At 42.6% G+C, this 24,520-nt stretch overlaps 1 protein-coding gene across 6 annotated transcripts in view; it reads right to left on the reverse strand.

Annotated features, from left to right (window-relative positions):
- The window catches only part of PALM2AKAP2 (PALM2 and AKAP2 fusion), a 513,846-nt gene that overhangs the window by 193,486 nt on the left and 295,840 nt on the right, over window positions 1-24,520 (reverse strand). For 3 of the 6 annotated variants that reach the window (XM_069575460.1, XM_069575461.1, XM_069575459.1), the window contains one exon: window positions 21,033-21,728. The exons of the other annotated variants lie outside the window; for them this stretch is intronic. In XM_069575460.1, the coding sequence (XP_069431561.1) occupies window positions 21,033-21,728 (696 nt within the window). The remainder of the gene's footprint in view (window positions 1-21,032; window positions 21,729-24,520) is intronic. 6 annotated transcript variants of the gene reach the window in all.

The raw sequence follows: 24,520 nt of genomic DNA on the forward strand, positions 1-24,520 counted from the left end.
CTAGGGACACCTGTTTTTGGAACCCAGCTGCTGGACCATGAAGAGCCTCGTGCCACTTCGAGAGGTCACAGGTAAAGTTCTGGCTGATAGCCCCAGTTGAGGTCCCAGGGCACGGCAAAGCATGAGGGAGCTTCGAGATGAGTAAGCCCCAGCTACTGTGAGATCCTGAGCAAGAACTGCACAGCTGAATTGAACGAGACAATAGTAACAATAACAAAGACAATAATGACGGTAATATTAACAAATACTTGTTTTAGTTTTAAGCTACTAGCTTTGGGTGATTTGTACTGCTGCAGTGGATAACCAAAACAGTCCTCTGTCCTGGAAACATCGATGGACCTCGATTCCTTTACAGCCTTGCCGGTGGGCCAGCAACATTGGACCACCTGGGGACCTGTTAGAAATGCAGAATCTTGGACTTTGCCCTGGGCTTCCCAGGTGGCGCTAGTGGTAAAGAACCCACCTGAAATGTGGGAAACCCGGGTTCAATCCCTGGGTTGGGAAGATGCCCTGGAGGAGGGCATGGCAATCCACTCCAGTATTCTTGCCTGGAGAATCTCATGGACAGAGGAGCCTGGCGGGCTACAGTCCATAGGGTTGCAAAGAGTAGGACACAACTGAAGCCAGCTTAGCATGCAGGCAAGGACCCTGTCTGCTACCTCCTGAACCCAAAACTGCCTTTCCACAAGATTATCAAATGTTTCATAGGCAGGTGGGAGTTTAAGAAGTCTGGCTCTGCAATCTCTCTTTTTGAAGAACATTATTTTAAAGCAATACTGAAAAAACGAAAATACAAAATATAACATAACCCACTCTAGCATACCTACCACCTAGAGCTGACAGATAATAGTAAGCATATATTCTGTATTGAACACTATGTTAATTATAAATATTAACTCATCCACCCTTCATGACAGCCTCGTGAGACAGATGCTGCTAGATCACTCATCCCTATGTTATAGAGGAAGAAACCAAGGACAGAATGATTAGCAGAGGTACTCAAAGGTCATACAAATTGTAAGCAACAGAGCTGCTGTCTGAATGCCCTGGCTTCAGGGCTAAGCTTTTTTAGACATTGAACACTCTGCTGCCTCCTCCCTGTCCCCCTGTATGTTAAGTCTATCAGGTTTCCCTTGATGAGAGCCTCTAATTCATCTCTTCCTTTTTTGCATGACAGTCACCCCACTTTATCTAGCAGTAGCCCCTAACTGGTCTTCCTGTCTCATTCTCTGTCTCTAGCTGTTCATTTGGCAAACTGTGGCTCTGACCAGAAATCTTCAACTTTTCCCTCTAGGATTGTTCAGAGCAAGGGCCACAAACTCCTATTGTTAGGACCAAACTGAAGCCAGGACAGGCTCTAAGGGGCAGGCTAGGCCTGAGGAAAGCTGAGGCTCTGGGAACTCCTGCAGGCAGTGTAGCTAGACCAATCAGAAAAATCCCCGTAGCCCCCCGCCCGCGCCAGACCGGAGCCAATCCAGATAGGGATGCGAGGTTTAAAAGTCCCGTGCTGCGCATATGGTTTAACCAATCAGCTATGCTGTTACAGAAACAAAGAACCGTCTGTATAAAAGTATATGTGATTCAGAGCTCGGGGCCCTTGCTGGATTCCACTGTGCTGGATGAAACCTGGGCCCTGGCTCGAGCTAGTAATAAACCCCTTTATGCTTTTGCATTGCTGTGGACGTCTTATTCTCTCAGTTTTGGGGACTCGGACTCTGGGCATAACACTATAAAAACCAGATAGGTCAGGTCAATGAGGGACACAGCTGTAGTGTAAGACATTGGGGAGGGACACAGCTGTAGTGTAAGATGTTGGGGATTACAGCCAGGCTCACCCCGGATGTTTTCGAGCCTGGGAGCAAGCACACAAACAGAGGCCCACATTCAAACTGTCTCAGTACTTAAAAGTTGGAAATCAAGCTCAAAATCAGTAAAGAAACTGCATTCTCTCCTCCTAAGTTGGCAAATACACTTCATACTGACTCTGAAGGTCAAGTTCATGTGTTCTCAGATTCCTAGGAGTCCCCGGTTGAGACTTAGAGGTGCCCAGCGATACCCTCTGGCCTCTTACCCATGTCCTTTTTCTCCTTACTGCCCCTTTACTCCTTACTCATGTCCCGCCTTTGTCCTGCAACTCCAGGGGCATTGCAGCCAGGGCTGGACAGCCCAGCCTGAACATCAAAGTTCTATCCACACACACTGTACCCCCAACACAATCTGCTTTCCCTTGGTACACCCCTCAGCCATAGGGAAGGGGCCCATGGAAGTGAGCTTGGCCCTTTTGGGAGAGAATTCTGAGTCCTGGCATCTAAAGCACACCCTAGAGATGAGGAGTGGTACAGGCCGGTCCTCTTGGCCCCAGAATGTCTCACCTCATGAGAAAAGATTTAACCAGAGCAAGGCCTTATTAAAACCCAGGGCTCAGGACCAGGACTCCCCTCAACTGGGTCTAAGGTGGTACCAATCACGCCTCACCGAAAGGAGGTAGTTGGCCTCATCTCCAGCTGATTCTTGCCTCCTGGGAACGTCCAGTGTGGCTAGATTTTCTGCTTTTTCAAGAGGAGAAGAAGAAATTGTGGAATTTCTTGGTTGTAAATTCAAATTAAAACCAAACCAAATAAAATATCTTTGTATGAGTCAAGAGAATAAAGGCCAAACACAGTACAGCCACAGGCCTGCCCGCGAACTCTCAGTTGCAACTTCCTTGAGGAACACCGCATACCGCCCCCCTCCCCACACTGGCCTCAAGCCACTTCTTCCGCTGCACATCTCCCTCCCACTCGTTGGGTGCCTTTGTTCTACCAAAACAGAGGAGCAGACAGCCTCCACTTCCCACCGTGGGCTCTTTGATCAACAAGTTCCTTCTGCCTTGAATGCCCTCCCAGGGTCTCATCCTAGCGTACTGACAACCATGCTTTAAGGGCAAATGCAAACCCAACTCCTTCAAGTTGTCTGCCTTGATGACTCCTGGAATTCTGGATCAGGACACCAGAGAATGAACTCTGGCTCTGAGTTTTAGACAAGTCACCAGGGCTCTGAACCTCCTATGTAAAATAGGGGCACATTTCTACTGATCTCGAAGAGCTACTTCTTATAAGAGTTAATAAGTTATATTAAAAAGTGTACTATAGTTCAGGGTATTTCCTCAGTGTTCAGTAAATGCTAGGAGAATAGGAAAGCAAATTTGAGTAACTGCAAACGTTTTTTCGTAAAGTATTTGGCAATTTTGGGGGCTTCTCAGTGGTAAAGAATCCGTCTGCCAATGCAGGAGACACAAGAGGTGTGGGTTTGATCCCTGGGTCAGGAAAATCCCCAGGAGTGGGAGTGGCCCATGGAGTATTCTTGCCTGGAAAATTCCTTAGACAGAGGAGCCTGTTGGGCTACAGACCATGGGGTCACAACGGAGCGCAAGCACAGGGTATGAGACGATTTTTCACGTTTCAGTGGGCCATAGGGCTTCCTTCCCTAGACAATATATACACACACGGGCAGAGATGAACTCTAATAAAACCTTATTTACAAAAATGGACAAAGGGCCGGATTTGCCCCCAGGAATAATGGTTCCTGATCCCTGCTTCTTACCATTCCTAGGGTTTGCTATCTAATTCTCAAGGCTGTGGTTACTACTCCTAACAGCTAATAGTTTAGCCCTGCCTGTGATTTCCAGGCAGTGTCCAAAATTACTTTACAAGAGATTTAAGGCTCATCACCACTTTATGTGTAAAGGAACAGAGGCACAAAGAAGTGGCAGCTGGACTCAACAATCAGAACTCTGAGCCCCTGTGCACCATGGGTTCAGGCCCCGGGCAGCATCTCCACTGTCTTTTGTGTGAGTTTTTTGATGGTTGTTGGATGAACGTACATCTGCACAGGTTTTTAAGTCACCCTTCTCCCTCTCATGTGCTGTCCATGGTAATTATAAGTACTGAACACACCCAACGATGAATCTTCTCTGGCGACAACTGTGAGCAGCAGGCAAATAGCACAAGCCAAGAGCCAATGTCCTCTGTTGAGTCTCTAGCTGGCTAAGAAGTACCGGGCCGGAGAATGTTCTGCTTTCTGTCTTTAATTCTTCCTCTTTCCTGAGTGCCCGTAGTAATATGGAGCTAATTATAAATTATATGGCAAAGAAAAAAGGAAATGATCTGATGTGCTGGTGGACTGTTCCACAGCACTGACTCGTATCAGTCTGTCTGGAGAAAGGGCTCTCGCTGTGCCTGAAGCCTTGTGTCTACAACACTGTGTCCATATCCCAGGAACTGGCAAAGAATCGATGGAAGGAAAGGCCAGTCTTGGGTGCAGGGATGCTGACCAAGCAGAGATGCCCATTTGCATGTTGGAGGTACTGTGACCATACACTTTACCATCCCAGCTGTAACACTACTGAGAATCAGGCTGGGAAAACACATCCAAAGTGGGACATATGGTCACTCTGCTCACAGAAAGATTTCCAATTGGCCACTGGTGAATGTTTGTGCCTGGGCAATGCCTATGCCCTAGAACAAAGAGCAACTGGCCCTACTTCTCATTCTGGTCCGTTTTCTCAGTGATGACACCATGACCCATTCATTCATACCCTGTGTTTATTACTGTGCTAAACTGGAGGAAAATCAAGGAAAAACAGGCCTGGTTCCTAGGAGTATGTCTTGGTTATTGGTTCTAAAGAGTTAGTCTATAGTCCTTAGAGTTAAAATTGGCTTTTGTAACCTGACACACTACAGCAAGCTTACTATGGGTTTAATGCTTTGTTTGTAAGTTTCTGGGTGATTTTCACCTATGTGTTTTAAAGAACTTACATACTACTTAAGCATGTCTATGCCTAAGCATGCACAGTGGGCACATTGTGCAATGAACAACTCAAAGAGCACCATTCACACCATCTTTTATGTGAATGGAGCCCTCTAGGATTATGCAGTGAGCAACCTGAACGACCATACACTGTAGCCCTGCTGGGAAACTCTAGTCCCATTTCCCATCAGCTGAACTGGTGTACTTCAGCAGCTTAATCCTTACAGAGCTGGACATCCTCAGGATGACGTGACTGCTTGCCCAGCCACTGCTAAAGTACTAAGCCCTCACTCACCTACATACCCTTGTCCTGCAAGGTACAAGAAAACTATTTTGTCTGTGCTCTGCTTTAAACTCCTCTGGAAACTGCTGATTTAAGTTCAGTCTCTCCTCTTGCCTGATAAGAGAAGACCCATGGCTGTCGGCACAATACCAAGCCTCTTTCTTACTGACCAGGAGAGGAAAACTAAAACAAAAATTCTCCCTCCCCCACCGCCCTTTTTTTTTTTAACAAAGACTCCTGCCCCGTGCTTCCCACTGAGATATGGGAGCCAAGAATTAGTTGGCATTAAATCTTCATTTGTGTTTTCAACCCACAGAGTAAGTCTGTGTCTCAAGATGAAATCAACAAATTTCAAGAGAAGAAATGCTAATCCTGATCCATTTCTGGAGCTAGAAAATGAGTCTTTGGCTATGTGAATACAGAAGGCCCAAATAAAGGCTCAGCCGCATAGATGGACACAAGAGTTCAGAGGAAGGCTGGTAATGAGGGGGCAGAATGAGACGAAGGCATTCCAGCTGGGTTGAGTTGGATGGCTAAGACTTCCCAAAATGTGGGGAGGAAAGGGCCTATGCTAGGTGTGTCTGAAATAGCATGAGTAAAGCTGGGTGAGAATGTAGCCAGTGGAGGGTGGTGGAGGACTCCTTTGGTAAAAATGCAAATTTATGTTAGTAAGCAAGGGGACCTGAAGTTTGGTGGAGAAAAGAGATGGAGGAGAAGATGTCACATTTTACAAATTTTGAATTTGAGAGAGAAGGATTCTAGAAGGAAAGGATATAGGAGGAATTCTCTGTTTTATTCAGCTGGGAGCTGGGTGCCTCGGTGATGATGAATGTTTCTACATATGCAGTGAAGGGTTTCATTACCTAGCCATGGCTTCAGGACATAATCTGAGAATTCTCACTTCTCCTTTTGGCATCCAGAAAGGGGAATTCTCTCCTGAGACATGAAAAGACTTCAAACTGTCCTCAGCCAAGCTTCAGCCAACGAACCTTGTTGATCTGGAACTTCCTTGACTGGCTTTTAATCTACTGCTTCTGAAGCTCTTTGCATCAACACCATCTGCCTGTGCTTAGTAAACAGTCTTCGGCACACTGCAGAACACAAAGGCTAAGAGCCTGTGCCCGAAGGGACAGAGCTATCAAGGAGCAGAACTCGCTTATTGATTTCAAATCCTATTACCCTGGACACTCAGCTTTGGAGCACAAGAGGAGGAGCTCCTATTTTACCCAGAGTGAAGCACTGTCATTCTGTTGCTCCAATCCTTAAGGTTCCTATGAAGAAACCATCTAGAAGAGATAGGCGGTAGTATGTAACTGCTGCACTCAACTCCCTGGAGATTCTAGGTGTGTCTTCACCAATCCTCCAGAGTTTTCTGGATCAGGAGAGAGAGGGGCACATAGTTGTCAGGACCCTGATAAGGCCAGTCTGTTTATATTTTTTAAATGGAATCCAAATTCTTGTTTTCAACCATGACGAACCATAAATCTTGGTAAATCAGGTGTCTGCCCCACTGAATTTCACACACAGGAAAATGGCTACTGATTTTCCACTGGGCTTGGAAAGGCCCTGGAGCAAGGCGGTGATGGGGGATTTGCCCAGAGACTCCTAGGGCCAGGCCAGGGCTGCAGAGGATTGTCTATGTGTTGGCTTTTAAAGGCCAGGGATTTTAGCATCTTTTAGAAAAAACGCTCCTCAGTTTGATGTTTTTTCCCTTTTCTTTAACTATAGAGAAATACCACCTAGAATGTCACTCACAATCCTCTTAACAGTCATCCAGTAAAATTACTCATTTTTTAGATGAAAAAGTTGGGGCCAAAAGAGGAAAAAGGACTTCTTCTAAGTCACATAGTAAATGGTGTATCTAGGAGAGAGCCCAGACCCGGGTCCCCTCAAACTCCAAATGCCAATTCTATCATCTCATGTTTTTATTGTTTTAAAAACAGACCCAAGAACTTAGAATTCAGGGGTATGGTTGATAATTACTAGTAGTATTGTGTTGTACATTTTACAAGCTGAATTGCTCAAACAAATGGGAGAAAGAGAAATAAACATTCAGAAATCTATGCTAGATTGAGACAACTAGTTTCACTTCATTTTTCTCTTGACTTAATTTCTCTATTTTTCTCAGCTGCCTTTTCCCCCTACAACCTTCCTCAATTTTCTTTTGTAATGGGAGAGAAAGGAGAAAGGAAAAGCAGAAAGAAAAGACCTGAAAACATTCCCAGGAGTTCTACAGTATAGGTCCTATTCTCCTTTCATAAAAGGAGGAAACCAAGGCTTGTTGAATTGAAGTAACTTGCCCCCAAATCACCAAGCTGACCAGTGACAGACTTGGGACTTGATTTTGATTCAGATGCCAAAGCGTACATTTTTTTTTCTTTTGCTTGGTTTGCAGAGTTGAGCGGAGAAGGCAATGGCACCCCACTCCAGCGCTCTTCCCTGGAAAATCCCATGGATGGAGGAGCCTGGTGGGCCGCAGTCCACGGGGTTGCTAAGAGTCGGACACGACTGAGAGACTTCACTTTCACTTTTCACTTTCATGCATTGGAGAAGGAAATGGCAACTCACTCCAGTGTTCTTGCCTGGAGAATCCCAGGGACGGGGGAGCCTGGTGGGCTGCCGTCTATGGGGTCGCACAGAGTCGGACACGACTGAAGCGACTTAGCAGCAGCAGCAGCAGAGTTGAGACAAGGATTCCAGCCTGGACCACTCCTGCCTGCTCTGGGATCTTTTGTGCTGCGGTTTCCAACCCTAACTGCCCATGAGAATCACTTGGAGCCCTCTAATAAATGCCCCAGGTCTCATCCATACCAATTAGATCAGATCTCTGAAGTGGGGCCCTAGTAATAATTACATTCTTAAGAAAATGTTCTAATTCTAATGTGCAGCAAGCAAGAAATGAGGACCAGAGAACATGGTGCTTTCTGAGAGGATTAATGAACTTTTTGAGGTCAATTCATCCTACAGTTGGGAGAGTACCTCGTGTCAAAAGCAGACTCATTCAATAGAGAAGAAAAGAGAAGAAAGAAGGGAAGAGGAAAAAGGGCAGGGCAGGGGAGGGATGGGAAAGGAAGGGAAAAGAAGAAAGTTAAGATGTCCTTGAGTGATTCTTTCTCCATTAAGTTCTGCTCATTCTCCAGTGCTCATTCAGTTTTGCAGCCTCCATTGACTATATCCCTGACTCAACCAGAGTTAATCAAGAGGTCTGCTGAGCAGGAGTGGGCTTACTAGAGCTCAGGAGAGGTACTGAAGCTGAAGGCCAGAGTGCCTTACGGTGGAGGCAGCCCCTGGGCCCATGTGCTTGTCTATTGCATCACTTTCCTGCTCTGTCTGGAAATTCACATCTGATCGTGCAACTTCACTCAAGTAAGGCAGAAGGAGCCCAATTAGATCTGATCCCTATCAGTGCAAAACTGCTTATGCCAGAGACAGCTCTAACTGGAACAGATGTTACTTTTGTTTAAACGATGGAGAGCTTTCCTGGAGAGTTTTAAGTTTGCTGCTGATGTATTCAATTCATTCCTTATAAAAGGAATGGCATGATGGGCACCTGGTAAAACAGGAAGAATCTGAGGTCATCCCAACTTGGGCTTGAATTCCAGCTCTGTGCCTCTGCTCTTATTTCCTGTTGCTTTGAGCAAGTCACTTTGTATTTCTCATCCTAATCTTCAAAATGAGGAACTGGGATTTTTTTAAGGGAATGCAATGAGGTAAGGCAGTGCTTCCAAAATTTTAGGGGGCATATGTGCTGTATCACTTCAGCCATGTTGGACTCTTTGCAACCCTATGGACTGTAGCCAACCAGGCTCCTCTGTCCCTGGGATTGTCCAGGCAAGAATACCAGAGTGGGGTGCCATGCCCTTCAAAGGGGTATATAAGACGGCCTTAAACAACATTGAACCACACAGTGAGACAATGATTATGGTTTTCATTATCTTTCACGCCATCTGATTATATCAAACAGATGGGGGTATAGTCTCTAATCTGGCTATTCCTCTCTCTAATGATGAAAGAGTTGGTCTCAGGTAACTGTATATGTTATTAGGCAGCTGCGTGCAGCTGAAACTTAATAATGCTGATTAACATGTTTCAACAGTTGCTTTTGTGGCATGTGCTACCTACTTGGAAGTGAAAGCATTGTTTGCTCAGATGTGTCTAGCTCTTTGCAGCCCCGTGGACTGTAGCCTGCGAGGCTCCTCTGTCAATGGGATTCTCCAGGCAAGAATACTGGAGTGGGTTGCCATGCCGTTCTTCGGGGGATCTTCCTGACCCAGGGATCAAACCCAGGTCTCCTGCATTGTAGGCAGATTCTTTACTGTCTGAACCCCAGCTACTTACTTATTGTAGGGTGACAAAGTTACCATTTAAGTAAAAAAAGTGGTTAAAAGAGTAAATGATGATCCACAGGTGGTACACACAGAGGACAAAAATAATTAAGGTGATACCAAAAGTCCAAGTTTAGAAAAACTGAGCTAAACTATGAGACAGCATCTCATATCATGCCTCTGAATAGAGTGAAGATTTAGTCAGTCTTCCAGAGAGAGAGGACATGACTGAATTGCTCCTTGCACTCTGGTCTGAAATAAGCTCTTTCAGAGAAAGAATATAAGTCTGCATATACTGATGGATGAACACTTCACATTGACTTCAGGATTTATGTCACCTCTGGGTTGTTCTTGGGTTGACCTAAGAATCCTGGCCTTAAAAGGGTAAGTCTCCTGCTCATATTGTCTATACTTGGTGACTCAGAAGCAGGGGAAAAAAAAAAAAGTTGGAAAATGTAATTTATCATCTTATATTAGAAAGAAAATACTAGATCACATTGATTTTTGATGACAAGCTATGAGAGAAAAGATTCATATTTTATCAGGTCTTTGAAATGTTAAGTTTTCTACTGATTATTACACTTAGTAAGATAAGAAAGTAAAAGTTAAAGACTATTACTATTCTGTGACCACATGATCTGAGGAGCACAATAAGAGACTAAGGATCAGGAGGGAAAAGAAAGTCACATTTAAATTTAAACACATACGGCCTTTGCATCTTGTTACTTTTTCCTAGGAAGGGATACAAAACCCCAGAGATAGTCAATGGTTGTTGACTACAACCATTTTTGTTTTTCATGAATGCAACTTTCAACCATAAGACATGATGCCACAAAGTTCTTAAAATGTGACATGATTCATTTAACCTAAGAAACAGAGAGTAGAACAATCTATATAGTAGAAGTTGTCATAGGAAATGAAATTTTTTTCCTGTTGAGTGGTAAATGAGTTTGCCACCCTTGGGATAATCTATTATTATAAAGTCACATGGGTCCTTCTGGTAAAAAGCACAAGCATCAAATTCTGATATTGGCTTTCTGCTTATGGGCTGTTCAAAATTTTTAAATGCTTCCATCAAATTCAAATCCAAACCTAGTGCAAAACATATTTCCAAAGGAGTTCAGAAGTTCATCTCTGATTCTGGCTCTGCCATCTCCCTTTAGGTAAGTCTTATCTGGGATCCAGCCATAAAATGAGGAGGTTATGGTAGATTCCCTAATCTACCATACATCAACAGGTGCCAGGCAGGTAATATACACAAAGGAAACTGGCCAAGAGTAAGGTAATAGGAAGTAGGGGTGGGGATGGTGAGCAAGAGAGTGTGAGAGTGTGACTCCTCTGAAGGAGGCAGCCACCATCAGATCCAGGTACTTGTCAGCCAGGAAAAGAGGCCCATGGTTGACAGAACCTCTGAAATGTCAAAAGAAGCTGGAAATCCATCTCTGAAATGACACTCCTCTTAATTTATTATTATTATTATTATTATTGGCAGTGAATTAAAAATCATTTTAAAACATGATGCAGGCAAAACCAACATAACCACAGGTTATAACCAACATAACCACAGAGTCAGCCGGTGGCTAACCATTTAGTGACTTCTGCATTCAATGATCAATCTGAGCTCTCATAGCCTTAAGTTCTAAATAGCAAAGTTAGGCTTTTGTGTGATGTCCATATAGTGGAGGATTTGACACTGTTTGAGAAAAACGGGAGAGGATCTGGGTTGTTAGGGAGACAGAGTGTTCTACTGATGGTTGCAGAAGGCTGATACAGCAAGAGGTATTTGCACAGTGCTACAGAACACTGTTCCTCTAAGCTCTTACAACAGGGGCAAAACAATACCAATATTAACAGCAGCAAAACCTCCTTTGCTTATCTGAAAGTGGACATGCCACTCCTAGATTTAAAATTTTGTTCATCCTTTTTATGAATGGGGAAGGAAAAATATCAAGCAGAACAAGAGGACTCCAAACAACCAGGGAGACAAACAGATAAGCGTGACTGCTTTTCTTTGGGGAAGGAAGTGCTGCATAGACACCTCCCATCCTCCAGAGGGCAGTGTTATTATTGAGCCTTTGCTTGAGTAGATAAAGGTACAAAATAAGGACTGGTGCCATTTTTTTCTTTTGGCATAGATGGCTCTGTTATCCAAATCCTTCTGTATCCAGTTTCAGCTATATCCCCACACCACTCTAATAACAAGAGCTTTCTATGTGGAAGAGAGGTGAGCCTGAAACTTGCTCCCCAACCTCCATTCTAATTTTTAGCTCTGCTATATTGAGCAACGTCCTTACTGTCTCCTTGACTGAGTTTCCTCATGTATTAAGGAGAATATTAGCAATGTCTACCTCAAAAGGTCGATGTTAAAGGAAATCCTACCTATCCAGGGGAAATGCCTAGTTTTAAGTACAGAACAATGTTCCTTTCCACAGTTCTTTCCTCATCTAAATTCCTCCTGCTATAATTAGTTTATCGGCTAATCTTTTGCCCTCCATAATGGAAAATGATCTCTGATCTAAAAGAATTATTAGATTGAATTATATGGAACTGTCACTATTCCATATTATTGATTTATTAAATGGCGACTTCATATGGTTCAATATAATATGTGACAAACCCAATGGAGGAAAAGCAGCTTCCTTTTCATACTAGTTCTGAAACACATCTGAAGAGCTTATTATGTTTACATTTGAGAAAAGATCTTTAGTAGAGGAACAGATACTTTCTCATCACAAGTAAACTTTATTCATTATCCACTTCCAGCTTACAGAGTGCTTTGTGTAAATATAACTTCCCTTAATTCACAGCAACACTGGGGAATGGATATCAGCACACAGCTTTTCACACACTACTCAGCATGTCACTGTGGATATGCCCTAGAGTTGGGGGTGTATAATGGTCTACCGTGGTTCCAGCCTTTTGTTTAACAAGTTTTTCAATTAACAAAAAGAATAATGTCAAGAACCCTTGCCATTCACTGTGGAGGATAGACTAGATAAGATGTGGTTCCACAAACACTAGGATCAAATGCATAGATGCCCAGGGACCACCCAGATCTCATATGCCCGGTGCGCTTTCGACAAGGACAAGAGGTTCTTGCACTTCATTAACGTCTATTGGCTGAAACTCTTGTTAATTTCAGTTTGGTAGTCTGAGGCACCACTCCAGTTTCAATCTTGAGTTACTTTCCAGGCATAAAGACACGCAAAAAAAAAAAAAAAAGCCAGAAAAATCTACGACAAAACCCAACAGATGAGAATGCCCCAACGAATTTCGTTTATTTCATGGCCTCAAAGAAAACAACTGTGACCGTTCTGCAGGTGTCATCATGCCTGTCCTTTGTTCATTCTTTCATGCAATAACTTTTTAACTTTTCAGTGAGTTCCTACTATGTGCCAGGCTCTGTCTGAGGCCAGGGTCAGCAAACTACCTGCCTGAGGGCCAAACCTGGCCCCCAGTCTGTTTTGGTAAATAAAGTTCATGCAACATAGCTCCACTCGTTCACTTACACATTGTGTATGGCTGCTTCCTGGTAGAGCTGAGCAGTTGTGACGAAAATCATGTGACCCACAAAGCCAAAAGTATTTACTCTCTTGCCATTGACATGAAAAGTTTGCTGACTCTATTCTAGAGAAAGAGGATATAGCATTAAAGAAGAGAAACAAAGCCCCCAGGTGTCTTAAGAGGCTCCTGTTTAGAAGACTGCACTGGATGAACACTTACTAAGGGGCAGACCGAGTTTGACTCATGGGATCAAAGTCAGTGCCATCGCTGAGGGCTTATAAGGAACAAGAACAGGGGTGACAGGTGTGGAGACAGGTGTGCAAGAAGGGGTTAAAGAGAGGATTAGTTAATGTGGAAACCAGCTGGAACAGGCAGGCCACAGGATTCCCATTGAGAGGTCCCCAAACACATGGCTGGGTTAGATGGAGTATGTATCAGAATCACCTGGAGACATCACTAAACAGGCAGGCTACTGGGCCCCACCCCAGAATCTGAATTTGAGTCCCTGGAGGTGTGGCTGAGCTTCTACATTCTTAGCAGATGCCACCGGGTGATGCTGAAGCAGGTTTAGGTTTGAAAAGCACTGGATTAGCGTGGAGTTTTAGTGAACGGTCGGAGGTGCTCCCCACGAGGTCTGGCCTGAAGTCCGCTCGTGACAGGTGAGAAGGGGGAAAGAATGTGGGCACAGACACACAGAGGTAGATGCAGTGAAAAGGCAGTTTATTGTCTATTAACACTGTACAGAGGAACAGAGAGAAGCTACAAGTACAGCATCGGCTGTCGCTGGCAGTGTTATTTCTGAAGTCAGCTTTTGTTTTGTTTTTCATCTGAAGGAGACAGAACAGTCAAGGTACACTTCAGGTTGCAAAGTACAGCAGCTAGTCCAGCAAGTCTAGTTCCGAGTAAGCACGACAGTCTCCCGCCCCACCCATCCCACCCCCAACCAACCACAAAATGGATATATTTACAGAGATGTCACTCACCACGAGTGAGCTGCTAAAGCTGAACATTCCAATCAACAACCTACATTCACTGAAAAGCTGCAGCAGACACAACATTTTCTCGAACCCCTGTATGATGGGATTAAGTCAGGAGCTTGAGAGGAGGAATGAATGTTCCAGGACTCCACCAAGGAGAGAACGCTTTCCAATTACCAGAAGGGGATGTCACAGAATTGGAGTTGGAGCCGCACATAGAATAGTTATCAGGCATTGCCCGGTGGCCTCTTTGTACATAAAGACACGCTGCACAAGTACGTGACTGGATGTCTCCCTGACCACCTCATCTTGAAACTGAGAGGTTCCCATAGTAACAAGAGGCTAAGGGCACACTGGCTCTCCCTACCCCCCTCAGGCAGTTACATAGCTCTTTCATTTTTGGAGTTGTCATGACAGTACCGTTCACAGCTGGACTTGAGTTGGGCCTGCTGGAGGGATTCTGATGATGGAAAAACTAAAGTGATTTGTCTGGGAACCAGAGGGGTTATTTTGCTTGAAAAGGAGACTGTTTAGGACCCTGCCTTATTGGAAAAAAGGATCTTGGTCTTTTAGGGTAGCAGAAAATGACCCCATCCTAGGAAAGGATGCTTCCTGGGAGAAGAGTCTAAGAGGAGAAGGGAGCAGATGCTGAGGCTTGACCTCTGACCTCTGGTGTGAGTCAGACAGAGGAACAGGTGTGGGTGAAGATATTCATGAGCCTGAGTAGGACTGTGATGGGAACTCAAGAACTTGGTAGAAAATTAAGGAAAAAATCTAAGAACTCTAAAAATTCAGTATCTCCTTTGTGGATGGATAAGGATAATCCTTTCCAGTCTCTACTTAACTCTGGAAATAAGATGCAGCCTCGTTGCTATTTACAAGGCCAATAACATTTGGTAAGTTTCATACTGTTGGTTTATACATTCATGTCTATTGTGTACATTATGCAGATGGCCAGATGCCTCTGACTCACCATTTCACATAAATCACTCAAATGTACCATAGTATTATAAGCGGTCCCTTAACCTCACAAGTCGCAATTACTCCTTAAATACGTGAAAGAGTTAGACTTTGATAATTGCTAGGCTTGGCTTTCATTTAAAACAGCTATCTCCTTCCAAAAGATCATTCTGCATTATTAAAGGTGTGGCCTAGAGAGCTATCAAGCTGTATAACAGGTTATCTAATGACAGGTATAGAAAGTTTGATCGTACAACCTAGATCTGCTGGTGTAGGAGCAGGTCACAGGACCTCTGCTCATGCCTCCCAAGGTCTGGGCTAGTGTTACAGAACTCACCAGAAAGTTACCTTAATGGAACAGAGAAATAACTCAGTCAATCAAGGGTATTTTCAAAGTCAAGCTTTATAACTCATCTAGATTTCATTATAAAAATATTTTTCCTTAAAAAAATAAATAAACATAAACTATTCTATGTCTATAACCACTCCCTATTCCCCTCTATACCACACCATTCGTCCTAGACGACAATGAATGGCACACCCCTCAGGGAAGGCTCAATCACAGCATGTGAGCCCATCTCATTTGCTTCGCTTTTTGAAGCTATGCCAATTGTGCTTAGAAACAGGCGCCCAGATCTAAGTAGGGGGTCCACAAGTTCACCTCCCTTAAGGCGGGAAGGACTGCAGGAGGCCACACCTTGCAAGGGGCCCACCCCAGGAAAGTCAGAGTGGGACAGTGCAGGCTCAGGTGGGAACACGAGGAAGTGTTTGATTAGCAGACAGGCAGAAGCAACGCCCAAGCTCCGCCTACTTTATTCCCCCTGGGTCAGAACTGCAAGGTTCTGCCTCAGGCTCCTGGGAGGAAATTCGTAGCTCTAAAGAAGGGCTGGGTAGGGGTGGGGAAGAGAATGTTGTGCTCATACAGCTTTGGAATACAACCTGTGATTTTGAAAGGACAGAAAAGAACATAAACAGCGATGCTAAGGCAAACTTTCAAATGGCACATCAGAACTCATTTTTTTTTTATCATTCATTTTGTTAACATCACAAGGCAGATACATTCTGTAAACATATATACCATACAGTACATTAGCCATAGGAACACAAAAGCCACCCTGTCATTCATTTCTTTCTGTGTTTCTATTCTTTTTCTCCAGAAGGACTGCCTAAAGTCTAGAGGGAATTTTGCGGTTCATGAGATGTACTTTTCTTTTGATAAAAATGCAATGACTTGCAAAAAATAGCCCCAGGTGACTAGTAAGAGGCAATATGGGGAAAAGATGAACCTGTAGAAACTTAGAAAATAGTCACAAAATATAAAAAAGTCATTAATTTCAGGAAACATTTTGTTTCCCTGCTTAGTAAAAGAGAGCATTGAAAATTCTTTTATAAAAGTTAAGGCTGCCCAGATCTTTGATGCAGAAAGTCTGTGGTCCCCTCAAAATACATATGGTATTTTCACACTGACAGCAAGTTTTTTGTGCTACAGTTCAGACTTTTTAGACTGGAGTGGAGAGGGGACACAGAGGCCTATTTAAGTCATATAAAAATTAAGGGGTGGTAGGATGAGGCTGATCCAAGGATTCCCCAGGAAAATTACCCCTGGAAACTTTTAGGATGTAATTTTTATTCTAGCCTCTCTACATTCAAATAATAAGTATTTTGGTTTCTATTAAAATGGGGATATATTATGGAGTTTGCTGAAGCTATGAAAATACAGATATATAACAGCATCATGCTCCTCATAAAAGATGGACTTTTCTTTTTTCCAAGAAAATGCAGGGAAGTTTTCCTGATAAGACCAGAAGAGGTCTTCACAATGAAGATGAACTGGTCCCAGGAATCCAAGATCTCATCCTGCTCATTACTTAGAATTGTTTTGTGATATATACCATCATTCCATGTATGCGCTGGGTCATAGTAATACTATCCAATAGCACAAGAGGTGCCTTCTGGCTCGGTCCTCATCAGCGGAGCTACATATACCTTGATTCATAAATTGAGGAGCTTCTAAAAGATTACGTATCTACAGAGTTTCTGAAACTTATCTTTTAACCATGCTGAGAATTCTTGGTTTCAATGATGAACGTGTACACTGCAAGAGTACAACATAAAACTGTCTTGCCTTGGAATGGTTTTTGTTGTAAACAAAGTAAAATCGCAGGAGATGAGAATATTCCCACAAGGTATGGGCCCTTTGGTGGGTTGAACTCCACAAGTGGGTCTGGTAACAAACAGAGATGGCTGAGCTTCTAGATTTTAAGTGAAAGCAAAAGTGAAGTCCTCCATGTGTATTTTGCCTGTATTTGTCTGTGTTTTACACTGAGAGAGTTAATTTTTTTTAAAAAAGGAAGAACTGATTTAGTGATTCAGTTTTTGCCTCTATCACTGTATTCCCCCCCCGCCCCTTTCGCTACCCACTGGTTCACTGGCATTAAATAAATGGTCATCATCAAGGGTGTTCTAAGATCCCTTGAAATGAAATTCTGAATGAAGTGAAAAGAAATAAACTGTTTTCAGACGTGGCCTCAACAGTTTGCTCCAGAGATGCTACTGTATCTCTAGGAAATTATATAGCGATGTTCTCCCCCTTTAAAAAAAACTTACCGCTAACCAAATAAAAGTTTCCTTGCATTTAGGAAAAACACATTTATCTCCAGAAAAAGTAAAATGGACTAGGCAGGGATCAGAAGCCGATACGCATCATTAACATTTCAGAGTCAAATCAAATCAACTCTAGAATTTGTGTGTATTTTCTGAAAGCCTTTGGATAGTTTTAGGAAACCATGATTGGGGTTTGGCCAGAAAGGAATTCCTAGTGTCTTGTCCTCTTTACTCCCAATATTAAGTGACATCACTGGACACTGTCAAATCACTTTTAGAGGCAACTAATTTTGCTTATATAAGGAAAATAATATAATTGTAAGTAAATAAAGCACAGAGTGAAAAAAGAAAATCCCTTTCTTTTGTCCTATTGCACATCAAAGAGAAAAAATAAGTCAAGGGTATACAAGTCACCACAATTTTTCAGGATATGCAAGATTTATGTTTACCATTTTAACTCTAAAAGAATCTTTTAATTTCATGCCATTAAGAATCTATTTATAAGTAAATGAAATGTCCCTCCTTTCCCTTTTCCCATTTAAAAGGGTTCTGAGTCTATTATTTGGAAAGAAAGTCCAACTATGACCTCAAAAATGACCGTGGTTTTGTACTGATAGCTTTCTTACTGATTCTCTAATTAGTCTGGTGATGTAGGTCAACACCCTGAATTTTTGAAGGGCGTGATGCCATACATCATGAAGTTTTTACAGAGACAATGTCAGCACCAACAGGAAAGGTAGAATGTTGACAGTCACAATTCTGTTTATATCTTCACTATGAAAGATAGTTCCTTTTCGCTGTAGATGCGATGATAGGTCTCATCCCATTAAAGGACTGGCTGAGTCTGAATCCCGCACTGTGACAGGAAAACGAGGCGAGCTATACAAATATATATGCCATATTCAAACACATCTTCATTTTTTGTGGCCACACATCATTTTTCATAAAGGTAACACGTCTTACTTGAAAAACCATTTAAATCATAAGTTTCCCTAGTAAAAGCAGAGAATAAGCTTTAATTCATATAATTTGCTAATCCCTCTACTAATTATTAATAAATGAGAGCACAGAATATCACTGGTCTGTTAGATCTCATATGTGGTGTTGTAGTGAGAGGTACAGAAAATTTTCTTCATGAAAAACTAACTCACTGATGGAAGCTTAGGTCAGATCAGGGAATCATCTGTCCCGAGAAACTCTGGTTCTGTTTATCAAACAACACGCCCAAGGCTAAATTCTATCATTCCACTCACTAACTGTGCTTTTAAAAACTCATACTGAATAGTTTTCATCCTCAAGTGATGGGGATTAAAAAAAGATATGGGAAACTTTTAGATTATTTCTTTCTAAATAAATTATTAAAATCAGAGATTGTCCAAAACATTGAAGCTGCTTTCTTTTTCTATACAAATAGGTTTCTCTGGCTTGTCTTCTTCTAACTTTTTAAATGATGCTTAAACAAGCATTTACTGAGGAGCATGAAGCTGAAAGTGGTGAGGTTTATAGGCAGCAAAATCAGATATTATTTCTAGATAATAGAGCAGTTTTATTCAAAAACAGCTGCTTTGCTGAACCTGAGATTTAGAGAGAATTCCCTCAGCTGTTCAAAATCAAGCCATGGATGGACTCACCTTAGAAAGTAAAACTTAGCTCATTACTTTTTCCCTTTTTAAACTTTTTTTGGTTTACATATTGGTGATAAAATGATTTATTTTGTGCTCATTAAATGTAATTGTTTGAAAACTAAAAAATATTGTTTTCCCCCCTTCTAACTGGAATAAGAACAATTTCAAGCCAATATATTAAAAATAATCAATTTAGCACTAAGAAAGCTATTTAGGACAAATTGAGTTGATTCTGTAATAAAATTCTCTCCAGGTCACTTTGCTTTTGCCTCCTCTCAATACTCTTCACAGAAGTTGAACTTGATCTAGTACATCTTATCACGCATTTTTAAAAATTAGGTTCTATGGAACATGGATAAATTTGTGAATTATCTGCAACAATACTAAGAATATTTGGCAAAAAACTTAAAAGATATACTGTTTTAAAATCAAGTCAAATGCTACAGCTTTATTTCATTGCTCTTTATTATTATTTTATTATATTGCTTCCCTTTGGTTCTTTTATACCTGTGACTATTTGCTTTGGGAGAAATGCCAAGAATTTAAAGAACTGTTTATTGTGTTCTAGATAAAAACCACTCTTGATGTTCTGGAATCTTTATAAGTTGAGGAAACCATGCTTGAAGAAGCTCAGTTATGTGCCACTCACTCCATCAGTATTTGTGGAATGAATTAAAAGTACTTAGGGTGATAAGAGAGATCTTTCTTCATCTTTGAAACTTTCCTTTGTCTCTCTACATTTTAAAGTTTAATTTTGCGTGGTGGATAAACCTACATGGTGAAGGTACAGGTAACATTCTCTTTTTCATGGGGGCATAAAGAAAAAAGTCCAGATGGAAAGCTCTGGAATCAACAGGGTAGGTGAATGAAGAATTAATTCAGGAACAGCACCGTCCACAATGGATGGACCGGAAGCATCCCAGCAACCACTGTAGGTCAGAAGGACTGTTTTAGAAATATGGTCACTACAGAGAAAGTTCTCAAAATGACCACTTCATTGAAAACAGATTAACGGAATATATCCATGAAAAAGAAAACAATATAAAAATTTACACTATTTTTTTTTTAGAGAATAAAAGCAAGGTTCATGGATTCGCCTAAGTTTGGAGATCACTACTGATGCTCAAAACAATGCTTGTTTCATGTCCTTAAAAAGTTAAAAATGGTGCTTCTTATATAAAGGGTCCATCAGTTAAGTCATAAGAAAGAGAGACAGCTGTTGATGGGCAGGTTATGGAATTAGTCCCTACAATTCAGCTGTAACAAGCACTGGGTTCTTTTTCTTTTACATCAACTTCATTTCAGTTTTAACAGAAGGGAAGCCAGAGATGCACAATACTGTAACCTGGAAGCTTATGTAAGGCAGCAAAAAGCATCACCCTAGATCGAACAAACTAAGTAAGGTCCACTTTTGGCTACACCAGCGTCTGGCTAGACCCCACAGCACTTTGCCACATAAAATATAAAAGCAAAGATCCACAGTAAGGGAGGCAAGTGAGAAATCAGCAACCTGGCGATGTGTGACTACATGATAGGAACACGACAAAATGATTCCCCTGGTGCCCATGGGTTCAATTCCAGTCAAATGAATTAAGGCTACGAGATCACTGGCTGATATGAAGAGTCCATTCCAATCGAGCAGTAAGGAACCAATTCCCTCTTGAAGACACAAGGAAAAGTTTAGAGGAAAAGCAGGTTCTTGGAAAGAGTGAAGCACACACATGCATGTTGTCTCTGAGCTGAGGAAACTGGAGAAAAAAACGAAAGGGGAAAAAAAATAAGAGGGATCAAAGCAATCCAACTGCAAGGCAAGGCAGGTGTTTGCTTCCAGTTCACAGTATCGCAGTTAGTGGTACAGTGAGGTCTACATAAGTGGTGGAGAGCACAGAGGCTGCCCGGAAGAAAGGGGAAGAAAGAAGTGGTCACATGACAACACAGCATTGACAGCGCTTTTTCTTTTGGGTACCTGGGGCTGGCTCCATGGCCAAGCTCTCTTCCTTCCCTTCAGGGGATGAGGGCTCAGTGGTGTCTGAGATGGGTCTCCCGGACACCAGCTCGGCTGCATTCCCATCAATGGTGGATACGTCTGTCACCGTCTTCTCCCTCAATGACTTCTCATCATCTTCATCAATGAGGACCAACTCGGCCTTGATGGTTTCATCATAGCCTAGCACCTTCTTCGTCTCCTCTTCATCCTCGATATTTTGGTAGCCCATGAAAATCATGGTGACTGGCTGATCCAAGTTTGCCTCCGGCCCTTCAGTGCTGGGGGCTGGAGCCTGCTGCCCTGGGTTCCCAGAAGAATGATCTTTCCTAGACTTATGGACCATTTCTAACTTGGCTTCTTTGCAGAGCATGTGTTCCTTAGGGTGGCTGAGGCTCCCATCTGCAATCCCAGTCCTTTCTGACACGTGCCCTCCTCTTAAGCTTGATTGTCCAGCTTTCTGAATAAGCTCTTCTACATCCTTTGAGCTTAATGTGTGCACTCCATTTTCTACTACGGTGCCTCCTGAGTGCACCTCATACACTACTTTGGTACCATCATCAAAGACTTTGACTCCTCTCTGATGGACCCCCTCTGGGCCAATGGTGGATGTAGAGAGAGTCTTGGTCTCTCCTGTTTGTTTGTCTTTCTCCACATTAATTTCCATGGCGTACACAGCTTGAACGAAAACAAGAGAAAGGAAGTGCATGTTACAACAAAAAAAGCCAGTGAATGGTTAATTGCCAAACAGACAAAAAAAACGGTGTTGTGCCCTTTCTAGTCTAACCGCCAAGCATCGTGAGTGTTAGAGTGAGTGCACCGTGGACAGAGGTGGTTACATATGTGTTTTAATACAGCAGCTAAAGGCACTGGGAAGACATGTGCACAGAGTTACCATTTCTCAATGGCATTCAAACTTCCAAGGAAGAGGAGCTAAATAAGGCCACGAGCGACTGTTGAGATCCAGTGTGCCACATTTCAGGGAAGCTGATGACATGCAAGTTCCCCTTGATTGGGAGCGCACCCTAGACCTAGACAATTTTAAAGTCTTTGGTTAGGATGTAACCTAGTTCCAAAATCTTAAGTCTTTTTAAAGAACTCTTTTACCAAGTGTTTTTTTTTTTTTTTTTTTTTGACATTTCCCTTTTCTGTGAATGGAGATTATGCGAAGGGTTTTGCAAGACGGCACATGGCCATCCTTTACTCTAAAAGAGGACATTTGCAAAAATGGAAACTATGAAAGGAGTCAGATTATATGCTCTGTGAGCTTTATTCACTTAGCTAGGTTTCTAAGACAAGAACTAGAAGAAGAAAGACTAGAGGGGGCGTTGTCCCACGACATGGGAATTCGAGGACGGTGCTCACAGAAGGCCTCTTTCTTCCCCCAGGCACATACTGCCAAGTCCTCAAGGATCTGCCCCATGCTGTCATCCCCAGCGACTGCTTTCTCTCTGTTCCACTGCCATCTCTCAATCTGAGATACCACTCCCTCTTTCCTAGATGATGATCACAAGAGCTTCCTATCTGGTCTTCCCAGGTACCACTCTCAGCCGCTCCAACATCCCAAATCCTGGGGCCAGTCTGAGCTTCCTCAGGACCAGCTCTTTCCAGTCCTGTAGGCTCTCACGACATTCCATACTTTCTGACCTATTGCCTCAGAGGCTTCCCATGAGGCATATGTTCTGGACGGGAGGAAACTTGGCCTCAGACCCATGGAGCCAACTGTCCCCAGACACCCTTTCCCTGAATGACCCACAGATACGTCAACCTCTGCAGCTTCAAAACTGAGTCCATCCTCTCTCAAAGCTCCCCAGAGTTTTGGTGAGAGCAAAGTCTTAGTGGGACAAGCACAGTCTTGGTGAGAAGTAATACCTAGTCTCTCAAGCAAGAAGCCTCAGAATCACACTTGATTTTCCCTTTTCTGCCTAATTCCCCATCATCAAACAACTGCTGAATCTAACTCTACTTCAGATCCATCCCCACGCATCTCCTCACCATTATCTCTATCACCACTGCCTTAGACCAGACCTTCTGCACAACAGCCTGTGTCTGATTTCTATCTGCTACTTCTGTCATTTCACTTCCAGAGGGCCAACGGAGAGGAGAATGGTTTTTACAATTTAAAAAAGAAAGAATTCATGTTGATGTACAGCAGACATAAACCCATATTATAAAGCAATTATCCTTCAATTAAAAATAATTCAAAAAAATTGTTATGAAAAAGAAGAAAGGACAGAAAGAACCTACAAGTAAAGGCAAGAAAGAATTTAAGAAAGAGAAAAGGAAAGAAACAAGAATACCCAGCAGAGATCATACATGGTTCAGAAAGTCTAAAATATGTATGATCTGGCCCTGTATAGTAAAAGCCAGCCGACTGCTATTAGCCTAGGCTCCATCCTGCCCACAGAGTTATCTTGCTTACAAATTCACCATCAGCTCCTGTGTCTGCAGAGGGTAAACATCAAACTCCTTAGCTTGGCATATAATTCCCTTGGCATTTGTCTGCAACCTTCCTTTTCTGCCTTGTCTTGCCTTGCAGCCTCTCTCATTTCACATGCACTGAGGCCATAACAGAGGTCTCACTGTTCCCAGGACCTCTCTACATGACCATTCAAACCGATGGGGTCCCTCTGCCTAGACTGTTTTGTCCCTTCTCCACTGACAGACTCTAGAGTCTGGGGTCACATCTCTGCTTGTCATCGCTGTTGAGTCCCTATCTCTTTCTGAACTATAAGTTCCCCACTATGTTAAAAAGATCCAAACTATCTTTCCAAACGACATTTTATTGTTTCCTTACCCTGTACAGCAGCTAAAAACACCATCTCACACCTAACATTTCCTGCTTTTAAGATTCCTTCCTCTTGAAATGTCCTACTTTTGAGTTTCTTTATATCTAAGTGTGACTCATCCACTGATGCCCAGGTCAGCTGCACCCTCTTCCATGAACTTTCTTTGATCACCCCATTTCTAAGTTATCCCTCTCTTCTCAAGATTCTCTGAACACTTCTTCTCAACTGAGGGCACTTAACACTTTCCAGTCAGTAATATAATTATTTGTGGGAATGTTTTATTAGCACCACAGATTTTTAGGGTCCTGGAAGGCTAGCTTTTTGCCTGGCATCTTTCAGTGATTCCCCCCCGCCACCCCAAACACCTACCTTAGAGCCTTTTGGATACAAGGTACCTGTTAAACATACCTGTGAAACAAATGCCACTAATTGAAAAGTCTAATTGGTTGTTTTAATCTAGTGCCAAATAGTTTATATCACACCAATGAAAAGGTATACACAGTGATTAATGTTTGTACTGGGTGAAAAATAACAATGGTATTTCTTCTGCTTATAAGATACAATCTGACATGGTTAACACTTAACTAAGAAGATTTTGAAACAAATTCCAATGCTTTATTTTCATTGTGTCCATTTTGAATGTTTCACTTGCTCAGCACAATGATCTTGAGTTTCTTTAAG

The sequence above is a fragment of the Ovis canadensis genome, chromosome 2 (genome assembly GCF_042477335.2).
Source record: "Ovis canadensis isolate MfBH-ARS-UI-01 breed Bighorn chromosome 2, ARS-UI_OviCan_v2, whole genome shotgun sequence".
NCBI lineage: Eukaryota > Metazoa > Chordata > Mammalia > Artiodactyla > Bovidae > Ovis > Ovis canadensis.